We start from the raw sequence: 17824 nt of genomic DNA, 5'->3' as shown, positions 1-17824 counted from the left end.
CCCCACCCCCACACCCACAAACATCCACCCACACATACACATATCCATACACACACACACACACCCCCCTCCACACACCCCCACCTCCGGAGTGAGCAGGGAGGTGTTTGCCAGCAGCCCTTGCGGATTTACAGCTCACTGGAAAATCCACTCATCCCATTAAGGGCTCCCCGTGGTTTTTGCTTTCCATTGCAAATACCTGGTTATCTCAAGGGAAACCCCCTCTGGGTGCCAGTGGGTGTGTGGGGCTCTCAGGGCAAACCCTGCAGAAGAGTCCAGGCTGCAAGAACAGCTTTGTTTATTACAGGACTGATTGGGGAGACCTGTCTCGCTTGGCCAGGTAAGACCAGACACAGCAGTTTAGCTCGTGGTAGGAACGGTCTGTGATGGGAATGGCCCGTACTGGAGCAGGGATTGAGGGGTTCAGTTTGGAATTGGATCTGTGGGTTGGCTTTCATTCACTTGGTTCATCACCCAAAGTAGGTTCAGCATCTAAAACCACCCCAATTTGGAGCTTGGCTGTGATGGTGGCACATCCTCAGTGTCTGCTCTTGGGGCTTAATCTCCCACTTTGCTGGCACACCCTGTTGCTGTGTCGCTAGTGATAACCATCCCATGTTCCTAGTGGCATTTTTAAATCCTTAACCTGCTTTTTTGGGTACCCCCATGACTCCACTTTGCCTGCTGTGTGTTGAAAGCAGCAGACAGGCAGTGAGGGTCTCAACAGGGAGTGCTGGGGGTGCTGAGGATGCATTGCCAGTGCCAGGATAGGGGGGACAAGCCCAGCTGCCCTCTCGACCATCCTGACCACCCAGCACTCACATATGCCTGCAAAAGCAGCAGCTTTTGCTGAGTTAATGTGTTTTGCAGCCCCGCCGTGCAGCTGCCTCTCCCCCCCACCCCAGCAGCCAAGCCAAAATCCATCAGGGGCTTCCAGGTTTCAGGGGTTGAGGGCTGGGGGGGCCGTTTCCGCACAGCGGCAGCGAACGCAGACACTGTGACATATGGTCTTGCTCAGTATTCTCAGGAGCAAAGGGCCAGGTGTGTGATGCTGCAGGAACACAGGGCTAAATAAATGATGCAGCTGGCTCCGCGGAGTTTTGGCCCAGACAGGAGTTCAGCTGAGTGTCACCAGAGCTGTGGGACAGCTCCTGGCCCAGGGCTTGATCCGGCACTGAGAGGTCCTTAGCCCCAAGGCAGCACTGAGGTTCTGGGATGGTTTTGAAGCCCTCAGGACGTGCAGTAGGAGACGCTGTATTTTGGCTACGGTGCTGGATGCTGGAGAGACCCCGGGCTCTGCGATGTCCAGTGGTGGCTCGTGTGCTGGAGGAGGTGTCCGCAGGGCTAGCGACAGCTTTATGGCTCTTCTTGCCACACAGCACGAGAAGAGCAGGGGGCTGAGGAGAGTGGGAGAACCTCAGGCACGACCCAAACCTTTCCAGGCGACCCTTCACTGCAGGGACATCTGGAGAGGGTTTGGTGAGGTGTCACCCCATGGAGGGACAGCCCAACCCTTTTCCCTGTGGGTGTTGAGGACACCGGGACATAACAGGCAGCGCTGCTGGGGGACAGATGGCACCAGCACCGGACAGATGGCTCCGTCCCAGACAGGCAGCAGAGGGGCCGGGGGCCTCCGGCGCTGGGCTGGTCCCTGGGGACTCCCTCTGCCGGCCCCCGGCTGGTGGCGGTGGCCCGAGGGGAACTGGCACCACCGGCCATAGGCGGTGCGGGCACTGCCGGCCCGGAGGGCATCAGGCTGGGGTGGGACGGACACGCGCTCGAGGACGTGACGCTCGTCCTGGAGGGGCTGCAGCGGCTGGGAGAGGCGGTACCGAACCGAGGAAAGTGACACCGGTTCGGCGGAAAGGGTCACATCTGCTCAGGGGGCGGTACCCGGCGGAGGGGAGGGTGACAGCGGCTCGGGATGCGATACCGGGCAGAGGTGACACCGGTCGGGGTGGGGGGTGACACCGGCCCGGGGGGGCGGTACCGGGGGGCGGTGCCGCAGGCGGAGCTGTCCAGCACCGGCGTCTCCTGAACGGCCGCAGCGCCGGGGGCCGGGGACGCCCCCGCTGCTCCCCGCGTCTGCCGGGCACTCCCCATATCCACCCGCCGGGGGTCCTGCCAGGAGGAGGGGACACACCCGGCTCCGGCCCGGGAGGTGTCGCAGCCGCCGGCAGGAACCAGGGCTGTGAGAGACCGGGGTGGGGATGGGCTGGGGGAACACGCAGGGGCCGTGGCGAACCGGGCACAGTGTGTCCAGGATAACCCCGGGGAGAAGCCTTGGGCGCCGACGACCCTTGCCCAGCCCTTCAGACCGTTCCCCTTCCAGATTCTCGCACAGAGCTCCCAGGGTCTGTCCCAGCCCCAGACCATCCAGCCTCATCCTACAGCAGAATTTGTGCCGGGCACAGCCCAGTCCAAGCAGAGCTCGGTCTCCTGGCCGCATCTACGTGTACAGTGTCTGCTGCAGCAGGTCCAGCCCAGAGCTCAGCTTTGCTCAGAGCCGGTTTTATTGAAGTGGGTTAAGTGGCTAATGGGATTGCTGCGGAGGGGCTAAGGCAGGGATTAGTGCTGTGGTTATGGGCCGGGCATGTCTGAAAGTGTTCAAAAAACGTGTGGATGTGACACTTGGGGACATGGTTTAGTGATGGGTATGGCAGTGCTGGGTTAGCAGTTGGACTTGATAATCTTGGAGGGCTTTTCCAACCTGGCAATTCTCTATGATATGTGATTTCTCTATGATCTCTGCTTGGACAACAGCTGATTTCTGTCCTTCAGTGCCTGCCCCTGTTCAGCTCCCAGCAGTTCCCAGAGCTCCCAGCATCGTGCTGGGGGGAATACACATCCAGGACAGGCAGAGCTGTGTCTGGCTGGTCTTCACTTCTACCTGCCTGCACCCAGGAGAAACACCTGCCTGCACCCAGACCCAGCCTGACATTGCCCTCCGGGGGAGCAGGAGAAGGGAGCAGTGAGACCTCCCTTGGGAAGGACCCAGCCTGGTGTCCCATCCACGCGGGTGGTGGCAATGTCCCAGGCGATGACACAGGCTGGTGGGCAGGCCAGGTCCTGACTGGGGCACGGGGGCTGGAGGGCTGGGCCTGGTGGCTGAATCGGCAGCTTGTTCTCCTCTGAAGGCCCCTTTCTGCCCCAGCTCCCTCTGTTTCTCTTTGGAAAGTTTTATGTTCCTTGTGTCACAAGGACCCTTTTCTTTGTCGCCCTTCCCGAGTGTGCCAGGGAGGAGGTTGTGCTGGAGCATGTCCATCCCTGATGGCAGCTCAAGGCTGGATGCTGCACAGAGCTGCAAGCGTTCTGGGGGCAGCTGTTTCACAGCACCAGGACCTGTACCTTGGCAAGGACTCAGCTCCTCATGCCACTCACACCCTGGGGTTCACTCCTGGGCTGCCTCCTCCACCCTCACCTGTACAAATGAAGGATGGTTTGCAGCCCCTGAGCATCTCCCTGGCGACACCTGGCACAGTGCTGCAGCCCCTGGTGTTCCTGTGCTACCAGTCCCAAAGGCGTCTCAAAGATGATTCCCAGTTTACAGAGCTGTTCTGCATCCAAGAACACCCAGGGGAGGATCCATCCTCCTTTTTTCCTATTTATCAGCCTGGTTTCAGCTCTCTTACCCCTTCCAGAGGCTGCGTCAGGGTTGGGAAACAGGCATAGAACAGCAGCAAGATGCCAGCAGAGGCTGACGGGTTGCACACATTTTCCATCACTCCATGTTCAGAGTCCTGCCACATTTATCCTGGGACATGGGACAGCATGTCATCCCTCACAGGGATCTAAGCTGTGAGAGATAGGAGAGAAACAACTTTTATCTCGCTTATAAAAGTCACCCCAAAATGCTACAAAATACAGAGCAAAATGCTTGCAGAGCCATTTGCTGTTCTCTTGGCATGGGAGCCCCTGTGATTGGACCTCTCCAAGGTACAGTGGTGGAGCCAGGGGCTTCAGCCACTCATTGTAGTCCCTGCAGGGCCGGAGGCTGTTCCCATCTTGGCTCAGGTGATGGATGGCTCCAAAGCAGATCTGCTTCAGTGCTGGGAATACTCCAGTGACCCCTCTAGGTCATGGAAATGGGACATGAAATGAGACCAGGCTCCAGGTCCCTGTTCATTTCTGGCTGCTAAAATCACGTGTGAGATGGATTTGGACACGAGGCTGAGGAAGTAGTTCAAGCTCCGGGCACAACAGATGCCTCTTTGAAGGAGATGCCTTCAGGGATGTGCTGGCTTGTGTCTCTCCTGGGATGAAGGACACAGCTCGGCCAAGGCTTCTCCTTCAATGTGAACACCCATAACTCTGTGCATGGCATCATCTGAAGGGATTAAATCCCACCTCAGCTCTGGGGTTAAAAACTGAAGTTCATCTCCAGACCTGAGCTCTGGAGGCACCTGGGATGAGTATCCTCTGCTTGGCTGGGAGATGAATACCTCTGGCTGCCCAGGAGGCTGAGCCCTGATGCCCAGGCATGGCTCTGCTGCCCACAGCACTGCTGTGGCTGCTCCAAAATATACCCTGGTGCTGAAACACCTTGTGTTCACCTGCTGCTTTCCACTACCACACAACCCAGTGATCCCAAGCTGGTACCCAGGGGAGTGATGGGGCCAAAAACTCACCCAGCAGCTGGAAGTCCCCAGTTTAAAGCATCAGGTGCAAGTTCCCAGGGTTCATGTTATCCGGAGGGGGAGCAGAAGCCTGTTCCTGATAGCTGTTCCTGGGCTGAAGGAGAAAGTTGTTTCCCTTTTGAGCTAATTGCAAAGGAGCTGCTGGGTATATCTGGGTCAAGCCATGACCTGCTTTAGCCAGGCAGAGGCAGCAGGATGCCAGCGTGACACAGCGTGACACAGCATGACTGCTCCCCTGCCATCATCACACATGGAACACGTGCCAAGGACACCCAGTCCTGGGGCAGAGCTTTTGCCCTTGGGGGCAAAATCAGTCTGGAGGCAAAGGAAGAATTCTTTGGGAACAGGAATGGGCTGAATCTTGCCCAGGAATGGTTTTAGTTCCTGGTGGTGGATGCCAGATGTGTAAGGGGCTTCTGGGCAAAGGACTGGCTCCTCCTGGAATAGGGAATAGGGACTTGGCAAGAGTTACTTTGGTTTATCCCTTTGACGGCATCCCTGGGTGTGGGACTCCAGCATGAGGGTCCAACTGGTGTCACAGGCTGGGGGAGCAGGGCCACATCCACATCACCCCTCAGCCATCCCCCAGGAAACCCATGGCATCTCTAGAGCAGAGTGAAGCTCAGGGAGGGGGGTCAGCAGTGCTTAGCCAAGCACAGAGGAATCCTTGGAGGCACCTGAGGTGTGTGTGGTGGGAAAAGGACTGCTCTGAGCTGGGTCCCGGCACGCATTGGCATCTCCTGAGAAGCCCCAACCCTGTGAGCACAAGAGAAGGATTGATTTTCTTGTGGCCAGCGTGGTAGCTTTGGCTTCTGCTGCAGCTGTGGCATCGCTGGTGGGCTCAGAGGGGATGAAATGGAAGTTGTGTCCACAAGAGAAAAATCCAAAGTGGAAAAAAAATCTACAAAACCTGGTTACAGCCCTGATGCCACATGCCCAGGGAGCAGGCAGGGCTGGAGGAGTGCTGCATGCTGGTGGTGCTCAGTAGGTGCTGGGGAAGGTAGGGTAGCATAAATCTAGATGAAGATTTTACCTGAGTTGGTTGAGGATGAGCTTGGGACAGATTTTATGGAGTGAGAAGCAGATTATCTGCTTCTGCATTAGGAGAAAACCTACCAAGACCAGCCGCTGGGGCTGGAGGTGTTTGTGTGAGGGACCTCGGGGTGAAATGAGTGTCTTGGAACCAGTGGTTTCAACATCCTTGCACCTATGAGGAGGAAGGTTCCCTTATCCTTGGAAGTGTCCAAGGCCAGGTTGGACAGGGCTTGGAACAACATGGGATAGTGGAAGGTGTCCCTGCCCGTGGCATGGGGTTGGAGTGAGATGATGGTCTGTAAGGCCCCTTCCAACCCAAACTGTTCTGTAGTTCTATGAAGGCCAACCTTGTTTGTGTTTGCACAAGGTGTTTTGCAGCTCAAGGCTGTGAACTGCTGTCCCCAGGCAGACCACTCTCAGGGCAGAGACTGCCTTAAAGAGGGGGGGAAAAGTGCAGAATTGGTGTTTGTAAGTGTGGGTTGTGAGGCACAGCTTGGGAACAGACTGGGGGACAGAGGGGAACTGCTCTCTGCTGATATTCATGGCTGGTTTGGTTGGGAACATTATGCCCCCAAAAATGAGCTGATGTCCAGTTGGGTGCTGAGCCCAACGCTGAGCTCCACGCTCCCAGGAATGACCTTTGTAGGTGCTGGAAATCCCACTGGCACCAGGAAAGCCCTGCCTGTCTCCTGCTGCCCACCTTGCAGCACCCTTGGGTGTGGGCTGTTGCCAGAACAGGCTGGAGCTGAATCTATGTGCCCACGTGGGAGTGGCAGAGCCCCCATGCCTGCCTCCATCCCACCTCCTGCAGTGACTGGAGCACGGATCTGTTCCAGAGCCCTCCGAGTACCTGTCCCAGCACTGCCTCCACCCACCTCTGCCGTGCCTCAGGGCCATGACCATGGCGAGCAGAGACAGAGACAGCTCAGCTGGGGAGACATCCTCTGAAACGTGCCAGTGTTTCAGAGGCTTCGGGGAGAGCAAGCCCAGAGCTCTGTGTGTCAGATTCCTCTACCCCTTAATCAAAATTGCCTTGGAAAGATCTTTGTAGCTCCTGGCTGGTGTTGGAATTGGTGCTGCAATTCCTTAATCTTATCGGTATCATCAGCCCGTGACCCATGGCTCCACGATCAAATGATCCAGCTCACGTGGGTCTGGAAAAAGGGAATTTGAGTGTGTTCATCCCAGTGCTGCATATGGCAGGGACATGGTCATCCCAGGGTGGGGAGAATGTGAGGCATGGTCCTTGCAGACCCCCAAAAGCCTGGGGGAAGCAGGGCTCAGGGCAGCTCAGTTAGGGGAAAAGGCAAAACAGGGCGGTTTAGGACATTTTTGGACTTGGTTCATGTAATACCCTCTGCTGGGTAATGCAATGGATGCAGGGCTGAGGCTGGGTTGTTCCCATCGGGGTGATGGAGCCCCCTCCCTGCACCCCACAGCTCCTCTCCAGCTCTGCAGAAGCTGTCTTGGCTGGGTGGTTTGGAAAAGGAGGTGGGGGAGTACGTGGGAGGCTGCATTTCCCAGCCCACCAGGGACAGCCTCCCTGGGCTCCAGTACCCACCCAACACCAAGTCAGCACTAGGTAGAGGAACCCTTACCATGGGTGGCCAGCATGGAACTGATGGTCCCCACAGAATGCTCTGGAACCCCACAAAGCTTCCCCTCCTCAGAGGTTTTCATTCAAGGAGTGAAACCATGCTGGAGCAACATGTGGAATGTATGTCCTGGGAGAGTTGTGGCACCTGGTGCCTGTGGGACCACAGCTCTCCATCTTTCTAGAGATCATTTCATCCCCTGAAGAAAACCGTTTTCTTTGAGTTTTGAGATTTTTTTCCTGAAGAGCTGCAGGCGGAACATAGTTGGAGATGGAGCTTTGTTCCATGGCCAGTTTCCTTGCTGAGCTCTGCTCTGTTTGCCTAGGTAAATCCTGTGGGCATGAGGAGCAATGAGCTTCTCCACTCACTGCTGCTGTGCTGGCATCCCTGTCACTGGTGGTGGGTGTTTTAGGTAGGATGAGACCTCATCCTTATCACATGGAGAAAAACACCAAGGCAAGGGGGCAGGGGACACAGGGCACTGTCTGAGGGGTGACCATAGGGCAAGCAAGACGAGAGCAGGAGCATGGAGAGATGTGGCAAATGGCACCATGTGTGGGGACATTGGGGATGAGAAGGACACTCCAGTGTGGGGGTGGGACTCAGACATCAGTAGATGGGGTCACAGAGCTAGTCCTCATATCACTAGAAGGTGGTCTTGGGTGACAGGGGACTGTTTCAGGTGACAAGGAATTGGTCTTAGGTGATCAGAAGATGGCCTCAGATGTTTGGGAGGTGATCTTAGTTGATCAGGAGGTGGTTTTGGGGACCAGGAAAATGTTTTGAGTGGCCAAGAGGGCCCCATACTGACTGTGGTGCAGGCTTAACTGGTGAAGGTCAGTGCCCAGATGTCCTTGCTGCAGGGACCTGCTGTAGGCACCTGGGGACACAGGGGTGGGGCTGCACAGGCTCCCTAGTAGAGGACATCGCATGAGCCCTGGTCCTGTGGATCCCTGTCAGGGGACATCATGTGTGTCCTCACCCTGGGGTGTGAGGTGCAGTAGCCTTCTCCAAGGATGGGGACATTGAGCACCCATGGCTAGTAGGAACAAAGACCAAGGTCTGGTGCAGCTGGGGGGCGGTGAGTGCTCTCTCTGTCCTGGACTGTAACAAATCCTCTTCTTCCTCCACAGCCTTGCCAGCAGCTGCCTCACCAGGATGAAGGGGACAGCCAGCATCAACTCCACTGGCCGCAGCCACTACCAGTCTGCCATCCCAGTGCCCCGTGCCATGGCCCATGGCAAACTGCACACCACAGCCCCCCTGAGCACCCCGGGGTCCCCCGTCCTCCACAGGGCTCCATCCCCTCGGCCAGGGAAGGTGCCATCCCCCGGTCCCAAGGCTCTCAAGCCCAAAGCCACTGGAAAAGCTGCTGGCCATGAGCCAGCCAAGGGCAGGGAGGGAAGCCCCAGTGCCTCCACTCATGGCGGGCAGAAAGCCCTGTCAAGACCCCTGGTGTCCCCTGGGAAATTGCCAGAGGCAATGGACAGTGGGAGGAGAGGGGCAGGCAGGATGGGGGAGCCCACGGAGCTGCACAACGCTCCCCTAGCACAGGGCAGGGGCGGGGGAAGGCTGGGAGGGGCCCCTGGGAAGGGCAGTGGAATAGCCACAGCAGGGACAGGGGATGAGTCTCATGGTGGCTCACAGAGGAGGGGCCCTGTATTCGGGTCAGGGGCCATCACTTTCTCCTCAGGGCCCCCACACAGCCGCCCCATCACTGCCACTGTGGCACCCTTCCAGTACCGGTGAGTCCCTGGGGATGGGGGAACATGGGGCTGGGGGTGCCTGGGGACATGGGGACATGGGTTGTGGGGGGCATGGGAACAGGGGGAGGCAGGCAGGCCCAGGAGGGGTGGCCATGGGAGATGGTGGGGTTGGTTCAGGGGTCTCTGTACCAAAAGGAAGGTTCCCACTGGATTTGGGGTGCTGGGGTTCCTAAGGCACCCATGGGAGCTGATGTCGGGCAGGGGATGGACTCATTGAGGAATTGGGTGCCCTGGGACCCCTTGCCATGGCACCAGTGTCCCCAGACCATGGCAGAGCCTATGGCTCCACGTTCTCATCTCCTGAGGGTCCCCAGCCAGTTGCCCCTGATCACCCACCCTCACCCCTCTCTGCCCGCAGGCTGCAGGAGGACCAGGAGCATGAGAGTGCCACGTCCCCGGGTGATGAGTGCTCTGGTCCTGAGAAGGGATCTGACCCTGACCCCAAGCCCAGAGGCCTGAGTGAGTCCAGAAGGGTTGGTCAGGAACGGGTGTGTCCTGCTGGGGGACTGCCGTGACAGTGCCAGGGGACAGAGGCTCGTGCTGGAACGGGAGCCAGGGCTGGAGGTCAGGGGGGCGGTGGGGGGAACCCTCACACTGGAGGTGCTCCAACTCCCCTGGGAAAGGCTCGTCTGCAGTTTCTGCATCAGGTGACCTCCGTGGACAAAACCCTACACTGTGAGAAACACAGGGGACTGAACCCTCTGGGGACGGCACCCACATCACCCGGGCTGCCTCCTTTCCCTCCTCTTCCCAGTTTCCCAGCGAGCTCCAGGAATGACCCATTTCCAAGGAGCCGGCACAGAGGGACCGCTGGGTCCCCACACCCACCACCAGGTCGCCCCCTTTCTCAAGAGCTGAATACAAGCTCCCCGCTGCAGTGCTGAGGCCACCCCAGTCCCCTCTGGCGCTTGCTTTGAGGAGAGATTTTGGAGAGGCGGCTCCAGGGAGGATGCTGGGGCGGCGGTTGCCAGGGCAGCGGCAGCCGAGGATGGCGGGATGCTCCAGAGATGTGCAGGGAAGGGGAAAAAGAGAGTCAGGAGCTTCACCGGGTGATTTGAAGGGACAGAAGTCGGTCAGATCCATTGTGGCTCCTGACAGAGCCCGACTTTGACCTGGAGTCCCAGCACCTCAGTCAGAGAATAATCAGCGCTGATGCCCGATTTGGAAAGTGCTGAAGCCAGCAGCAAGCGGGAGGATGTTCCAGGAGGGAGCAGGAGGGAGCGAGCGGGGCTGGCATGTGCCCAGTGCAGCTGCCCTGCTCCTCGGGGAGGTTTTGGGATAAAGCCGAGCGGGTTCGGCACCGGGGAAGGAGCCGGATCCTTTCCCTCACTCCATGCCTGTTCCAGCTTCCCCGGCCCACGGCACCTCCCACGGCTCTGCTGGGCCGAGCCAGAGGGAACAGGGGACATTGGGAGACCCCAAGAATCACCTCACCAGCCCCAAAAGGACACTACACCAGCAGATTTGTCCCGTACAGCGGGGCCTGCACCCAGGCAACAGCCCTCCCTGTGGCTTAGGGGTGCAGGTTGTGCACCCATCCTGCCCCAGCAGCACCTCTTAGTTGCAAACCACCCCCCACCCCCCCCTTTTTTTTGGTATCCTTTATTGTCCCATCCAGGCGGAGTTATGCGGGACTCTTCAGCACTACCACGGGCTGAACCCCGGATCACTGGCCTGGGGGTGGGCTGGGGGGCTCGCACCATCCCCAGTCCTCCCGTCCTTATCTCGGCAGCAGTGATGGGCTCTAATGCAATATTTCCCGGCGGTTGCCATGGCAGCCCGCGTGAGGTCACCAAATAGACTTAATTCAGCCCTCCCGAGGGACGGGTAATTAATGAAAAATGATGATAACCAGATCCCACTCCCCGTCTTCACCCCCCCCGCCCTTAATTCCCTAGGATCAGTGGAGAGGCCTCGCTGGGTTTGGGGGCCACAGTGTCCCTCGAGGGATTCCTGGGGCCACCCTGGGCCCTTGATGCAGAATTTGGGGAGAAATGGGGATGCTTTGGCCCCCCTGGGAATGGGCGCGCAGTGTCTAGGAGGGTGTGGGGTCCATGGCGGGCGGGACAGGGGGTGCTTCAAAGCAGGGTGCTGGGGCGTGGGACCTCTGCATGGCTTCATGCACTTCCCGCCCAGCACCCAACACGGCCCTGCCTGCGAGGGGCTGCGGAACGGGGCCGGTAGGCCGTGGGGGTCGCGGGGGCCATTGCCGGCTGCCCGGCAGTTTCACCCTCGCCGCTATCAGAGGTCCTGTGCCATGGCACGGTCCCGCCCGGAGCGCTGTCCCCGCGCTCCCGCTCGGTCCCTCCGCCCCTCCAGCTCCGCCGCGCGCGCCCCCGCCCCGCCCCGCCCCGCGGCGCGCGCCCCCTCCCCTCCCTGCCCTCCGCGGGCGCGCGCGCTGCGCCCCGCCCCCGGCCCGCGCCAGAGGAGGGCGGGCCCTTTTTGTTCGCCCCTGACATTCCGCTGGTTCGCTGTGTCCTGCCGGCGGCGGAGCGGCGAGGTGGGGCCGTGCCACTCTCCGCCCCAACTCCCCGCCCGCGCCATCCCCTCCCCGCTCCGCCCCGGCCGGTGGGACGGGCGCTGACGCCGCCTCTCCCTCTGTCTCGCCCGGTGTGTCCTCGGTGCCGCAGCAACAGCAGCAGTGCCCGGCGGGTTAAATGGTTGCAGCGCGGGGATGCTGGGGAGCAACCTCAAGAGCCTTCCCGACGTGGAGCTGGGCGAGGAGGAGCGCGGCTTTCGGCGGGGCCCCGACGGCGGCACCGTGATGCCGAAGCGGGCGAAGGCGGCGGCTGCGGCCGCGGGCCCGCGGGGCGCGGAGCTGCGCGTCTTCAAGGCGAGCAGCGCGGAGGGGCGGCTGCCGGCCGGCACCAACCTGCGCAAGCAGAAGTCGCTCACCAACCTCGCCTTCCTCACCGACGCCGAGAAGAAGCGGCAGCTCTATGAGCCTCGCTGGAGCGACGATATGGCCAAAGCGGCAGCGCCGGGGACGGCGGCGGCGGGGGGCGGCGGGCGCGGCGGCCCCCGCGGGCGGGACGCGCCCGCCATGTCGCGGAGTCTGTCCCGCTCCGAGCACTCGCTGCTGTCGCCGCGCCCCGCCGGCCCCGCCAAGCCGCCGCCCGCCGGGAAGCCGAGCCGCATCCCCCGCGGGCCCTACGCCGAGGTGAAGCCCCTCAGCAAGGCCCCCGAGGCGGGCGGCGGCGGCAAGTGCGACGACGAGCTGCTGGGAGGGAAGGGGCCGGCGGTGGCGGCGGGCACCGAGGAGAAGCCGTACCTGAAGGTGGACCCCGAGCTGGTGGTGACGGTGCTGGGCGACCTGGAGCAGCTCCTCTTCAGCCAAATGCTGGGTGAGTGCGGCCGGCGCGGCCCCCGGGCCCGACGTCGGGATGGGAATGGCCAGAGGTGGCAGCTGTAGGCATGTGGGCTCCTGACACTCCGTGAGGACCCGCTGGGGCCACCTCGGTATCTTGAAGCGAAGGGAGGCTGAGGGGAAAGGAGTCATCAGCCTCCGCGTCCTCAGTCACAATCACAGAATGGTTTGGGTTGGAAGAGACATCAGAGCTCATCCTTATCCACTCCCTGCCATGGGGAAGGGCATTTTCCACTAGCCCTGATTGTTCCTAGCCCTGTCCAACCCGGCCTTGGCCACTGCTAAGGCATCAGGAAGCCACAGCTGCTCTGAGAAACCTGTGCCAGAGTCTTCCCACTCTCACAGGGAAAATTCCTTCCCAATATCTCATTTACCCCTGCCCTCTGTCAGCGGTCCTAAAGCCCCCCTCCAGCTCTCCTGGAGCCCCCTTAGGCACTGAAAAGGGCTTTAATGTCTCCCCAGAGCTTTCTTTAGGCTGAACACCCCCAGCTCTCCCAGCCTGGCTCCAGAGCAGAGGAGCTCCAGCCCTCAGCGCATCTCCAAGGCATGCTTGAGGGAAGGCGCTGTCACCTGCCTCTTGCCTTGGAGGAAGGGCAGTTCCTCCTCACAAGGAGCAGTGGCAGGTGGTGGTGGAGCTTGTTCCCTCCCACGTGTCTTTTTGGCCATCCCTTGTCTCTACACCCACCCTACACGATGGAGGCTGCACAGCTGGGTGCCACAGCTGCTCCCCACCATCAGCGTGGCTCGCCCTGGGGGTGACCTTGGGAAGCTGCTGGTGGAGGTGCCGTGTGAGGGGGTCCCTGCTGTTGTTCCATGTTGGGCAGATCCAGAGCTTCACTGAGGTCTGGGGCTCTGGAAGAGGAGGGTTCTCCAAGGATGCTGCTGCAGGGTTTGCGTGAGCCAGTTTCAGGCTGTGGCTGCCTGCGCTTTGCTATCCCTGTGGGTTTGATCCCCGAGCTTGTTGTGTTCATTTTGTGTATAGTGAGTTTCCATGAGAACAACAAGCACTGGCCCAGTGCTGGCTGTGCCCCGGACCTCGGAACCCACTGCCACGTTGCGGGCTGCAGCGTTGGGTCTCAGTACAGGTGAACCCAGCCCTTGCTATTCTCTCGTTCTGTGTGCTGATCTCTAGGAATTGTGGCTGCCTCGGCAGCCCTCTGCTTCCCGCTGACGCCCTGTCTTCCTAGTATCCCAACCAGCAGTTCCTGCGGTCTTGGCTAGGCAATGACTGTGGGGGCTTGTGACTGAAGAGCTGTGTTTGATCTGGCAAACTGGCATTAGAAGGTGGGAAGGAGCCCTGCACAGACATCATGGTGCTCGTAGTGCTCAAGCTGGCCATCTGTAAAGCCCTGGTACTTAGTGGTGGTGGTGGAGGAGCAGCAGTACAGTCAGGACTGCTGTGTCCAGTCCCTTCAAGTTCCCTGCCTGGGACCTCTTTTTAGGGGACCAGGAGCTTCTCTGGCACTTGAGCTGGCTTGAGATGCCTTGTCTTTGCTGTGTGATGAAGAGAAAGGGGAGAGTTTGCCCTGGCTGGAGGCTGGGAGAGGTGGTTTGGAGATGGGAGGTGAGCTGGAGCATGTGCTGGAGCCAGGCACCTGGAAAACCACACTTGCCCAGTCTGCTTCCCTGTGTACCCCTAGCTGTTCCAGGAGCCTTTGGGGTGTCACAGCCCCAGCTCCAGCAGGGCTCTGGCACAGCGTGCACCAGTGTGTGCTGGCACACAGGCATGGAGCCCCCAGACCATTGCTCTTGGCCCCCTGGCCATGTCCAGCCGTGGAGGCAGCAGCAGTGTCCTCCTTGACAGGGTCTGCCCTGATGCTGGGGCATCCCAGGGCTTGCAAGTGGAAGGCCACAGAGTGAGCTTGAGGCCTGGGCAGGCAGACCGTGGGGATGGGGAGGTGGGATGCAGGAGGTCAGCCTGGGTGCAGGGGCTCAGGCTGCCCCAGTGGTCCCACAGCTGGGTTTAGACATCCATCCTCAGGACTAGTGCCACGGTAGCACCAGATGCCATGGGAGCAGGGCAAAATTGCATGAGGATTTGTCACTTACGGGACTAACAGACTGCCACTCACTGATGTTGGGATGCCTGGGGGAATCTTAGTGTCTCCCCATGATGCTCTGCTCTTAGGTGGGAGTTTCCTCAGCATCCCCAAGAGAAATCCTTGCAGGAATGGCCCAAGTGGAAGTGACTCCCAGTTTGTGGTACTCTGGAGTATCAGAGATCCAAGACAGGATCTTGTGCACACTCTGAGGAAGATCATGGTTGTGGAAGTGCCCCCAGCAACTGGTTTGGTTTCTGGGGTGTTGCCAAGCCTCCACCTGCATCAGTCAGGGCTGACTTTGACCTTGGGAGGTATTGAACATCTCTTTGGACTGCACTTAGCATCTGAAGACTTGGTCAGCTGGTCTGTGAGGCCCAAACTCTGCCAGATCTGTCCTCTGTGTATTGCCAATAATTTTCCAAGACACATGGACTGGCAGGCTTCCTGTGGGGGGCATCGAGGACTGTGTCCAGAGTTGGATGAGGGGAACGGCTGGGGTGGACAGAGCAGGAGCTTCACCCTACTGAAACTTCCCTTCCGTTCCATGGGTTATACTTCCCATGTTCATGGGATTTGTGATGTTGAATCACACGTACTTACCCAAGCCAGCCGTGACCTGGCACATCCATGGCAGCCTGTGTGGTGGGGATGCCGCCAGGAACCCTGGGATGTGGTGAGGAAGGAGCAGTGTGACGGTGATGCTGGCACAACCACAACTTGAGGGTGTGTAGACACATGCTGAGCCTCCAGACTCCTTCGCTTGCAATCTAGGCAGGTGGAATCTTCCCCAGTGGTGATGGTACCTTCCACAACCTGGCTTCCCCAGAAAGAGGTGGTTCCTGTGCTGGAGATGGACCCAGAAGGAATGGGGTCCCAGGAGAGCTGGATTCAGGACAGTGGGCTTCACACCCTGCTAGGGTTGGGGAGGAGAGCAGCTTTCTCCTGGTTGCTACAGGAGATATTTGGGAGGGAGGGAAGGAAGATCGCTGTTTTCATCAATCCCTTTGGCAAGTGAAACATCAGCCTGAGCTGTTTGGCAATGTCTGCTGAAGGACGCTCTGTCCAGAGTGGCACGGAAAGACCCGCAAGCTTGGTTTGTGCTGGGAAGAGAGAGGCAGAAATTGTGGGGACTTCCAGCCTCTGCAGATATGTTTGTCCATGAACTGCTGATCCGTGTTGAGAAGCCTGTGCACCTTCTGAGCTCCTGACCCTGCCAGCCACAGTGGCTTCCAGAGCCTTGTGTGTCTTTGGTCTCCACACCTGAATTCTCATCTCTACCTCATGCTTCTGCCAGAAGCATTCCCAAGCCTCACTTGGCCAAAAATACAATTTATTGAGTAATGGCCATGTGTTACCTCTCATTCAGTCACTGCCGCTGCCTCATCTGTTTGATGGCACTGAAGCCTTTGTAGCTGAACCATGTTTAAAGAGCAGCCTGCGCAAGCCGGGAGAGGTCATGGGCACGCAGCAACCACATGTGCTTTGTAGAGGCTATTTCCATCATCCAAATTATACATTTCACATCAACCAAAGACTGAGGCTTCTCATCAAAGCTGGCTGGCAAGTGGGGTTGCTAATTACGCCAGTGCCCAACCACAGCATGAAGGGGATGGAGGGCACGTGACCAGCTTGTTGGAAGAGCTGGTTGTGCAGAGCTCCCCATGCCCATGTCTGCATGAGATGGACAGGGCTTTGCAGGGGCTTTTTTGTACGGGCTGTGCTTGTGGTGCCCAGTGTAATGGTTGCACTTACCTAGAGCTCCCCAGAGCACCTCTGAGATTGTACAGCTACTTTCTGCAGCCACTTTCTTGTCCATCTCTTGCTGGATGTGGTGTCTCTTAAGTGACTGCTAATTTGCAACAGCAAATAAGTGGTCAGTGTTGTGTGGGCCAGAACCTAAGTGGACACACGTGAGATCCCAGTGGAGATGGTGTTCTCCGAAATGCTCTCTACAGAAGTCTGCAGCCCTGCCAAACTCTTCAGTTGCAGTTATAAACCATTCTAGTCCTGAAGCCCTCGGGTGAGTGCCCTTCCCAGGTGGCCCAGCAGGGATGTCCTTGCTGGGCAGTGTATGCCCACGGGGAGTTGGTACCCTCGTGGTGCTGACACGTAGGCAGGGCAGAGCCCGGCTGTGCTCAGGCTGGCACTGGGTGCCAGCAGTCCCTCAGTGGTGGGGAGGAGAGCCAAGGGCTGGTATGGGCAGAGGGGCTCCGTGACAGGCGGGAGCTGCATGTTGCATCTGACTCTGGTTTAAAAAGTAAACCACAGTGCAGAAAAGACTAGCATCTGATGTCCCATGCAAAGATGTTCCTGACCCTAGAGGAGACGGGAACTAAGTTACTCCCTTCTGATTGCCATCCTTGCTGGAAACACAGAGTGTAGGATCAAAAAAGCACTTCTGCCCCATGGCATTCCTCCCTCTGCCCCATGTTTTTCCTACTGGTTTAATTAAGCACTAATGCGCCCGTGGCAGCACTGGGCAGCAGTATCCAGGCTCCCTGGCAGGAGACCATGAGGAGGTCAGAGACCAAGTAGCTCTTCATTGTGATGAGAGTGGGTTATTGCCTCGTAAAGTGCTGCGGCTGTCCTGATACCACCAATGCTATTCCTCTCTTAAGGTCCCTGTGTGACAGCATCTGTGTGACGAGGTCATTGGGATGGGAATTTATTTCCTTTTGTCCACAGAGCTGGACTCCTGCCTTTGGGATAATAGTAAGGAGAAAGGGGAGTGGTACACAGTTGTGTTTCTGCTTCCAGCCTCCTCTCAGGAGCTGACAGCAAACTTTCTCCAGCTGAGATGGCTGCAGTAATTGGGGAGAAGATGTGGAAATGAGATCCATGGGCCCTAGAGCTTCTACTGAAGCTGTTTGGGATGTGCCCTGTTCCCAGTGATTAAGGCAGTGTGGAAACAGGGCTGAGAAAAAAAATAAATTCCGATTTGTCTTTCAAAATTTCCCATGGAAAGGTAGCAGAGCAAACACTTAAAAACACATATTTGGGGATGCGGTGCTGAAACAAAGTTCTTCCCAAAGAGCCTGAAAATCCCTGTTCAAATGGGGCTTTCCCAGTGATTGCCTATATCTCGCCCCCAAAATCCAACATGTCTAAAAAGAAAATATGTAAATGAATAGGAAACTATGGAAATTCTGAAAGTGCTATTTGGGATCTGCTGATGGGATGTGACCACAGTAGGACCTGGATGATGCCCTCTCAAGGCTCCTGCCTGGTCCTGGTGCCTCATGAGCAGCATGCTTCCGTGTTGGCACTCGGGGAATCATTGGTAGTTCTGGATCCTTCTGGAGAGCATCTTCCATATGCCCTTGTTCCCAAACTTGTGTATTTGGCTTCTCATGCTGTGGCATGTGTCTCTGAGCCCACAGGA

General features: G+C 58.4%; 1 protein-coding gene and 1 long non-coding RNA gene across 6 annotated transcripts in view; one reads left to right on the top strand and one right to left on the bottom strand.

Moving 5' to 3' along the window:
- Positions 1-281: 281 nt before the first annotated feature.
- Positions 282-8468, bottom strand: LOC148220920 (uncharacterized). The gene is made up of 2 exons (XR_015808754.1): positions 3633-8468; positions 282-1397 (listed from the first exon to the last, which is right to left on the bottom strand). It is a non-coding gene; the product is annotated as an uncharacterized LOC148220920 (long non-coding RNA).
- NAV1 (neuron navigator 1) overlaps positions 8411-17824 on the top strand; it is a 61034-nt gene continuing 51620 nt past the window's right edge. For 4 of the 5 annotated variants that reach the window (XM_014872857.2, XM_088180404.1, XM_088180403.1 and 1 more), the window contains exons 1-3: positions 8411-9012; positions 9392-9492; positions 11664-12377. In XM_014872857.2, coding sequence (XP_014728343.2) covers positions 8426-9012; positions 9392-9492; positions 11664-12377 — 1402 coding nt within the window. In that variant the 5' untranslated portion in view covers positions 8411-8425. Of the gene's footprint in view, positions 9013-9391; positions 9493-11663; positions 12378-17824 lie in introns of those variants that run through there. The other variant, XM_088180405.1, reaches the window with a different exon arrangement.

Source organism: Sturnus vulgaris, chromosome 29, assembly GCF_052056855.1.
Source record: "Sturnus vulgaris isolate bStuVul1 chromosome 29, bStuVul1.hap1, whole genome shotgun sequence".
NCBI lineage: Eukaryota > Metazoa > Chordata > Aves > Passeriformes > Sturnidae > Sturnus > Sturnus vulgaris.
Note: the sequence above shows the minus strand (reverse complement) of the source record. Positions and strands in the feature narration are given on the sequence as shown.